Source organism: Triticum aestivum, chromosome 2B (genome assembly GCF_018294505.1).
Source record: "Triticum aestivum cultivar Chinese Spring chromosome 2B, IWGSC CS RefSeq v2.1, whole genome shotgun sequence".
NCBI lineage: Eukaryota > Viridiplantae > Streptophyta > Magnoliopsida > Poales > Poaceae > Triticum > Triticum aestivum.
This window is the reverse complement of record NC_057798.1, coordinates 379,936,400-379,945,489: the sequence shown is the minus strand read 5'-3', so window position 1 is coordinate 379,945,489 and position 9,090 is coordinate 379,936,400. Positions and strand designations below refer to the sequence as shown.

Sequence of the window (9,090 nt, the reverse complement as noted above, 5' to 3'; positions counted from 1 at the left end):
AGCGCTCATCCCACAAAATAGTATGACCTCTTTCTTACAAAGTACTACCAAACCATATACATGTGGCTCAAACTTGAATTCCAGATATAAATACTTATCGTCATGAGTGAAAAAAAAGGATCCCCATGTCTTAACCAAATCTCGTATAGCTTGAGGAACACTGGCCACCAAGTAAACCACTATGATTGTAATTCCAAAAGCTTTACTATTGATAAAACCATATGAAACAGCAAGCGCAGATGGCAAATGAGTCTATGGCTCCATGCTAACTACAAACATGTACTTACGTAATAGTATTCAGAACGAATCCCTGTTCATGCCAAAAGTAAAAAATAGAAGAGGCTCAACAATACTGGAATACATTTAGAAAAGGTCCTCTTGCCTTAAGAGTGACAGTAAGCAGAGGTGACGGAACATGATTCAACGACTTGCAAGACCATGTTGATGAACAATTTAAGTAACCGATCTTGTCCTGAGTGAATTATCCTCCTGCTGTTGTACGCCTGCTTCTCATCCACCAGGATGGTGATGTGTACACTCAGGCACACCGTCGCGACCACCTCTGTTGGCGAGGGCATCAAACCCTTTTCACTGCTAGGTCAAGGCCATAGCTGCAAGTGGGTGAATTGTAAATATTCTCAAATTCAAAAGGATGCACCTCCGTACGTTCTCTACCCTGAATAATGCTTCATTTCAGAAAAAGATTCTCCCTTTCACCATTAGCTCATTAGCAAGGAGAGATAATCTTATGAGTAAAGCAATATGCTAAGACAAATTAAATGTGATCGGGTTCGTTCAAACATACTAAACATTATGAAGTACATAGAAATGCCATCCACGATCAAACACATTTAATTGCACAATAAAACTATAACTTTGTGGATGGAGACTCTGGCATGCATGTCAGTATGGAAACAATAAGAAATAGGTGAACCTGGCACACAATAACTTCGCATGAGTGCTCATGGTGTGCATTATGTGATCCGGAACAATTTAGCAGAAAAATAAAGGTGTACCAATGTTCATGGAGTACCTTATGTAGTTACGTTTCTAAACTGCAATATGATACATGTTGTGAGGCCGATCAGACCAGCGGGAGCAACAAAGGCGGACAGAGGAGTCAACGACCTCGATGGACACCAGCTGTGAGGACGATCAACCAGCCGGCGACGGCCGCCACGAACAGCCAAGCAATCCTTCATCTACACAATTAGCATGACCATGGAGCACAAATAATCACAAGCTACTCATGTAGAAAATGCACGGCCAGTATGGATGACTGCTTAATATGGTAACAGGTCAATATGAAACAATTTGAATCAAAATGAAACAATTTACTGATTTATAGGAAATTATATGGACAAAATATTGGTAGAAAAGAATTGCACATAACTTTTAAGAAACAAAGTTCTAGGGACTGATAGTCCCCTGTAAAGCTATTGTAAGTAATCATGTACTGAACCATAATAGTAAACTGGAGATGTTGGATATTAAGATAATACCTTCTAATCCAGCACAAGCCACTAATCACTGGAATCATCTATTACAGTCAATCTACCTATGACCATATTTATTGAAATTTCCTCCGACAGCCAAAGGAGTTCTGTCACGGCAGATGCTGTCCTTATGGCCCCAATGCAAGTAAAGTAGCCACGGTTTCATCAAGTCAGGATTCTAAACACAACTTAGTCACAAATCGCATGGAGCACAAACACGACCTGCTATATTTCTCTGATTTTCATCGTCGCAGCAGTAAAAGATTTAAGTCTGATGCTTTCCCTATTTGCCCAAAGTAACTAATTCCTAAGATAACAAACTGAGCACAACACACTCACCAATCCCATGGACTAAAGAAACTGCAGACACTGATTTCCACACAAAAATCACAGGCAGTACTAAACCATTTACCTCTTTGGCCATCCCGATGTGTTCTTCCTTGGCCTCACCTCATCCCCACTTGGTGTCCCTCGGAGGAGGCTCTGCCCATGATGGTGGGATCCTAGGCTGCTGGGTAGGTAGATGGTGCGAGTCAGGGCCTGCCAGCGAAGTCCCTCTCCATGTCATCCCTACCAATCTCCGTTTGACAGGGGCGCTGAATTGCATACATCGACAGTGGCCGCATCCGCTTTTCCTGACGATCCGGATCCAGTGGAACGGGATCGACCAGCACCGCCGCTGCGCTCCTCCTTCCTCCCTCCCTCCCCCTCTCTCTCTGCAGGCAAAAGGCCTCCAACACCGCCACTGCGCTCCTGCTCCTCCTCCCTCCCTCCGCCCTCTCTCTTCTGCGGGCGAAAGGGACCCATCACCGCCGCTGCTCTCCTCTCTCTCTCTCTCTCTCTCTCTCTCTCTCTCTCTCTCCTCTCTCTGTGGGCTTTGGAGCACCCTCCGACGCTATGGCCGCCATGGGAGGCATGGGTGCACCTCCGGCCGCCATGGGAGGCATGGGTGGCTTTGGAGCACCCTCCGACGCTATGGCCGCCATGGGAGGCATGAGTTTTGCTTCTCTCATGGGAGGCATGGGTGCACCTCCGGCCGCCATGGGTGCACCTCCGGCCGCCATGGCTTCTCACACACATTCCCATGAAGATGCCGTTGAAGATCTTGCCAACACCGTCGGAGCTTCACATGATGCGGTGCGTGATGCGGTGCGTGATGAGGATAGGGAGGAAGGTTCATCTTCGGAGGCGGAAGAGTCGTCTTCGGAAGATGAGGATGAAGATGAAGAAGAGGAAGATGAAGATGAAGCTTGATGTGTCTTTCATGTCTTGAACTTTTAGTTTGCATTTGAACTTGGCTGGATGAACTTGGGGGCATGATTTTGATGAACTTGTGGGCATGAACTTTTATTCATCAACTTGTTTGTGTCAAATTTTACATGTTCATTTTTGTCCAAAATATCCATATATGCAAAATGCCCGGCGAGTCGCGCGCGCTGTATTTTTGCGCTCTGCTGGAACGACGCGCGCGCGCTGCATTATGGCGCGGCTGCTGGAGCCAGCGTAGGCGAGCGCACAAAACCAGCCGCAGCGCGCGCGCTAAAAGGTTTTTTGCGCGCGGCGCTATAGCGCGGCTGTTGGAGATGCTCTAACTCTAATATCATGGACGGTTCAAAAAAAATTCGGCAAGAAACACACGGTTATCTTTTAGTCACCTTATGAAAAGTGTCGTATATCATGACTATCTATTGCAATTTCTTCCTCAATTCGTATATCATGACATAGTATAGCTCCAGCTACGAAAAGCAGTTAATTAACTGCCCAAGTAAATCAAAAAAGTAGTTAAGCAAATCTTAGACTTTTCTTGAATGTTGGATCTTGGATGGCTAGATGTGTACTATTTCTTATGCTGCAGCCATAGAAGACCCTCCAACTGAACCGAATCCATGATAGACTGCTCACAAACACAGAATAACAAATTGGGTTTTTTTTTCTTCTAATTAACCGCAGTTCATGGTTGAAGCTATGTTATGGCTTACGGTGTTGTTTAACGAGCCCAGCCTATGTACATATTCCTTCAATATGAATGGTTGGGAGCACATACAACGGAGCAAGAATTGTTGTATTCCTAAGGTTGGTTTCAGTTTGGTTGAGCCATGAAACATCAACCTTTTTATTTGATTCTACATCAAATAAGAAATATTTGAACTCATGTGCTGCACAATAGGCAAAAGACTTCCTAGAAATCCAAACAGAGTGGAAGAAAAATAGACGAATCCTTCGTTCCCAATAAAGAACTGTAGTCTGCAGGTAATTAAGCTATAAGTTAATTGCTTCAGGATTCAATAAGCGAGATGGGGTGAAATTACCTGTGTTGTACCTTGTGGAGATGATTGAATCAAGGATTATCAATCGGCATAGATAAACAGACAAGGAACTACTACCAAGATACACAAACAAGGAACCCACTATCCAACTCTTGGTCTTGGACATCCTGGCCAATGCACATATGGAGTAGGCGACGTCGGCCCGCGGGCGATTTGCCGAGTTCGCAAACACTATCCCTGCATCCAGCAAAAAGATTTCACCAGGGCCGCATAGATGCCGCATTGCATGGTCAGGAAGGGGGAATCACTCACTCCTAAAGTGCCGCTCCTTGGGCGGGCACTCCACGTGGTTCGTCGTCTTCACGATGGCGATATCCAAATCCTGCAGAGATCAGAAATTCTTGGGGCGCATTAGCAATTGATGTGGCACAATGCAGGATAATCAGACAGATACAGAGAGGAGCGGGATGCAGGTCATATGCGGCAGGAGATACAAGGCGAGGTGTTGATGGCAGGATGGGCGGGGCTGACCTTGTACTCGATGTTGAAGTTGGCGAGGCCAACCTTGGTGGAGTCCTTGAGGGCGCCGTAGGCCTTGCGCCAGGTGCCGGACCCCATGACCGCCGTCGTCGCCCTCGCCCTCGCCCCGGCTCCGGACCCCGCCCCGCCGCGCCCGCGGTCCAGCTTCGGCAGCCGCGCTCGCGCGCACGACGGACGATGGTACTTAGCCGCCGGCGGCGATTTCTCTCGCGAGAGGATTGGAGACGAGGGATTGTGAGGTTAGTGGGAGATGAGGTGTGCGATCGTGGGCTGTTTCCCTTTTTTTTATCGAGCGGCGAGGCGTCGCAACTTTCCTCATATTTTTGGAAGAAAAAAAATCTGCGTGCGTGCGATGGGAGGGAGATCGAGCGAGGTCGAACCATCACGACGTTCGATCCTCCATTAATAGTAGAGATACTTCATGGTTCATTAAAATGAACCAGCTTTGCTCACGGCCACACAAGATTCTTTTACCTGGTTTTTCCTTTTTCTTTACGGATGGCATCATACTATACCCTTCATGGACACTTCACAACGGAGACAAAGGCGCAGACGTGCAGCAAGGCCCCGCATTAAGGTTTCTTTTTTAGATTAAGACCCTCCGTAAACCTTTTTTATCTCTTGTTGTCTTATACTTTCCTGGCATGGAAAATGTCCAAGAAAGATGCCGGCATTATCTGTAAACATACGGCTCGCCGTACTAAAGTGGATGTTATAGAAGCAGCATGTATCGTGTTTTGAGATTCATGTCTCACCACCTGCACTCTTTCCCCATGTCGGATTGCCACACGTGCCTTGATACCATGGGTCTATCACCAGGGGTTGTATTCAGCCCGGTGTATATTCTAAAGTCCGAATACCTATAGGGAGTGTTCGGCGTCGTGAGTTTGGCCTTATATGCATCAGCTCCAAATCATGTCTTTGGTCAAGAGTTGGGTTGCCCGACTCCTGTGCTTACTACCTTATGTTCCGCTATATCGGCTAGGGTAGTAAAGGGAGAACTACTGTGATTGTGTCCCGGCTAGCCCGGTTGAGCACCTCAGTAGAGAAAGCCAAAAATTGACTGTCATGATGCGGCGAGAGCTGGTCAACCACTCGATGACTCATCGGAATCTTCACGATTCCCTCCGTGTTAAATGAAGGACCGTCTTTCTGGTCACGTATGTATACGCACCATATTGGGATAACCGCGGACATACCAGGGGCTATATAGTAGTCCCACCGTCAAACTCCTATGGCTAAGTGAAAGTGTTAAAGCTCTGTAGTCCGATTGCCTAGTTCGCCGCACTAACACCTCCTTAACGGACCAAGACGTTGGGTCAAGTGTGATCAAGTGCTTTTCCAAACACCCCCGCGTTATACGCGAGGGGGCTGAAGCCGATGACTGCAAACTTTTAGATCATACATACATACATATATATATATATATATATATATATATATATATATATATATATATATATATATAGGATGAATCTATTATGATAACACCCTTAATAGTCTTATTCTACACATCAGTTTCTTATTCTGCTAACACCCCTACCCAGTAGCCACCCGACACGCGCTAACCTAACGAATAGAAAAATCCACTCTTCCTCCCACGGCTGCCCACCACTCCCCCTCGAACCCCACTCCTCCACCATGATACCCCACCCCACCACCACCTGCCTCCAGCACCGCCGTTGTCCACCACCTGCTTGGCAGCCGGCGACCACGAGGATGGCCCCCGACCACCGCGGCACCCACCCACCTCCTCCTCTCACTCCAGGTCCGCGTGCGCCTCCCTCCCCAAACCACAGTGCCCTGCCTCCTCCTCCAGGTTGTCGCCGACCTGCCTCCTCCTCCCACCGGCCGGCGCGGCCCCGCCTCCTCCTCCCAACGACCGGCCCCGCCTGCTCCCCCCTGCCACCTACCGCCGCCGAGCCGCCGCCCATCCTGCCACTCAGGCACCCTCCCGCGGCCTCGCAGATCTGACCATATCCGGATCCGGCCGCCACGCCCCTCTCCCTGCCGACCGGCACTTGATGCGGCCACCGCGCCCCTCTCCCTGCCGAACGGCACCTGATCCGGCCGCCGCGCCCCTCTCCTTCTTCCTTCCCGGCCGGTCGCTGCTCCCCACGCTGCCGTGCTGAACGGCCAGAGCAACACCATAGGTGAGCCGCCCCTCCTCTCTCCTTTCCTTCTTCCTCCTCCTCACCTCTCCCCTCACACGGTTGTGCTGCAGGAGCTGCCATGGCCATCTCAAGCTTGCTTGTCGCCGCCGCTCTGGATCCGGCCACCGTCAGCCAGATCCACTCCAGCGCGCTGCTAGAAACTGGGTAGAATAGACCCCGCCGCGTGCAGTTTGCCTGGGTCCCTCATGCGGTGCGATGCATCGGTTGCAGTTCGGGGCCCTTTTTTCGGATTTTGCTTGTGCAAAAGCACTGCAGTATGCATGAGTCCTCGGTGCAGCGAGGCTGGGTGTTCTGCCGCAGTTTCTTTTTGTTGATTTTCCCAATTTTCAAAGATGTTGTACTGCAAAAAAAGGAACTACTCGCGCAAAAGGAAGGCACAGTTCCCTTCTGTGTTGGGAGGACCCTCGAGCAAGCTGATCAACGACAGGTTCGTGTGCATGCTGGTGACCCGACGGGAGCTCGTGGTTCAATTCAGAGCCGTGTGTGCTTCATTGTGCACACTTGCGGTAGGAGGACACAAAATTGAATGAAGTTCGCTCGTCTTGTCCTTGCAGAGCACATGTGCAGTACAGAGCAGATGTGAAACAACCATATAAAACAAAAACATGCAGTTTACTTAGTTGTCTCGAGCAGTCCCCTTTCAGTCACGAGTTTACTTCCTTGCTTGAGAATTTTTTCGATGTAGTTCATTCATCTTGTCTCAAAAAAAAAACGATCTCGTCAATAAAGAAAAAAAGGTGGGAACATGACATACAAAAAATAATACAGTTTGCTAGGCTCCGTCATGTAGTCCAAAAAGATGTCAGAAAAATTGTAGTCCAAAAAGAAAAATATAGATAACAAAAAAGAAAGAGGCTAAAAGAAGACTGCAGTACACCTTTATACGTGTGGGAGTTCGGTTTGAACTCTCTGGAAGCTCACTCGGGCTAAAGGCAACACACATATAACACCACACGCCTTGTTTAAAAAATTATAGAGAAAACACTACGGTCAAACTCGCATGCAGTTTCCTTGGTTCACATTGCAGTGCGTTTTGTAGTCTAAAGTAGTGCGGTCAGCCGTTTGATGTTGTTCATTTCGTAAGTGCATAAAAAATGTTATGGAAGCGAAGAAAAGTAATGCGGTTCACTTCTTGATAGTGTTGTGGTTCATTTACACCCGATGTAAAGCGCACTCTACTTTCTCGTCCTTGAAAAAATCACGTTTGAATAAAAGAAACCATGCAGTTCTCTTACCCGTCTGATGCAGTGTGGTTTTTCGTCCGATGCAGTGCAGTTTTCAGTCGGATGAAGTACGCACGTCGATTTGGGTGTCGTGAAAAATAGAGTGTCCGCATTTCTGTAAATTCAAAATTTCTCTTAAACCGTAAGGAATTAGAGAGATTGTTCTACATGAAAAAGTTGCGCCTCATTGATATCTTTCCAACAGCATATCGTTAGAATCATTCCGACTGGCGGTTTGTAAAAATTTCGCAAAAAACGGCCGCTGCCACTCCTCATCCGCCACATGATTTTCAAAATTAACTTAAAACCGTAAGGAATCTCAAAAACATTTCAACATATGAAAGTTGCGCCTTGTCCATACCATTTCAACAATATATTACATTCCTCGTTTCGACAAACAGTTAAAAAATTGGAGCAAAAACAGTACCGAAAATTTGATTTTTTAAAAAAAACAGAATTCCGCAATTTAGTAAATTTGAAACTGCTCTTAAACCATAACGAATTAGAGAAAATGATAGATATGAAAAAGATGCGCCTCGATGATATCTTTCCAACGGTGTATCATTTGCTTCGTTCCGACGAGCGGTTTAGAAGAAATCGCGAAAAAACTCTCGCTGCCACTCGTCATGGGCTGCACCATTTTCAAAAGTGCTCTTAAACCGTGGGGAATCTCGAAAAGTGTTCAACATGTTGAAGCTGCGCCTAATCCATAGCTTTTCAACTGTATATTATACACCTCATTCCGATAAACGGTTAAAAAACTAGAGCGAAAACAGTACCGAAAAAATAACGCGTGCAGTTTTTTCCGACGAGAAGTTCACTCGTGTGAGTACTGGAGCACACTTGGTTCAAAGAATGACGTGCACTTGCGTTGAGCGTGTAGTGCGGAAGTGTTATCAGAATAGTTATTCTGCTAATATTGGCAGAATAGACCGGCGGGCAAAAAGTATAAAATCATAGCCTTAAATATATCATAATATTGTTATTAAAATTTTGATACACCTTACTCGAACATAATATTTTTTGAGCACAAACCCTCTATTAGGCGGGCACCCTCTAGGACATCTTCAAAGTAATGTTCTGGCATGTTAAGGTCCTTGCCTTTGGGTGGACTCTGCGCTGCAACATCGGTGGTTGTCATCTTCGCACAATATATCTTGACACGGGCAAGGGCCATCCGTGCACCTTCTATGCACGTTGACCGCTTCACAGCGTCAATACATGATACCGCATTAACAAGTTGCTGCACCAAACCGAAATAACCTATCCGGAATGGGTTCAGTTGGCCACAGCCGGGCTATGATGTCCTTCATAGCAGTGCTAGACATCTTGTGGAGCTCGGCCCATTGGGCCATCTGTTCATTCAACAGTAGGCTCTTCGGCGTATCAA

The 9,090-nt window shown here is 47.1% G+C and overlaps 1 protein-coding gene and 1 long non-coding RNA gene across 4 annotated transcripts; one reads left to right on the top strand and one right to left on the bottom strand.

Annotated features, from left to right (window-relative positions):
• Positions 1–313: 313 nt before the first annotated feature.
• On the bottom strand, positions 314–4,563 carry LOC123041257 (putative clathrin assembly protein At2g01600). Of its 3 annotated transcripts, XR_006418440.1 has the most exons (5): positions 4,295–4,563; positions 4,076–4,145; positions 3,806–4,000; positions 1,034–1,202; positions 314–611 (listed from the first exon to the last, which is right to left on the bottom strand). XR_006418440.1 is itself a non-coding variant. In XM_044463908.1 (4 exons), exons 1-4 carry the CDS (start codon positions 4,379–4,381, stop codon positions 1,156–1,158), a joined length of 399 nt encoding a protein of 132 aa, XP_044319843.1. In that variant the 5' UTR covers positions 4,382–4,563; the 3' UTR covers positions 727–1,155. The 3 variants fall into 3 exon arrangements, 2 of the variants coding, with proteins under 2 accessions (XP_044319843.1, XP_044319842.1); XM_044463908.1 differs by lacking the exon at positions 314–611 and having other exon boundaries at positions 727–1,202; XM_044463907.1 differs by lacking the exons at positions 314–611; positions 1,034–1,202 and adding an exon at positions 3,637–3,740.
• A 1,286-nt stretch (positions 4,564–5,849) lies between these two features.
• LOC123041256 (uncharacterized) lies at positions 5,850–7,120 on the top strand. The gene is made up of 2 exons (XR_006418439.1): positions 5,850–6,456; positions 6,528–7,120. It is a non-coding gene; the product is annotated as an uncharacterized lncRNA (long non-coding RNA).
• The last annotated feature ends 1,970 nt before the right edge of the window (positions 7,121–9,090 follow it).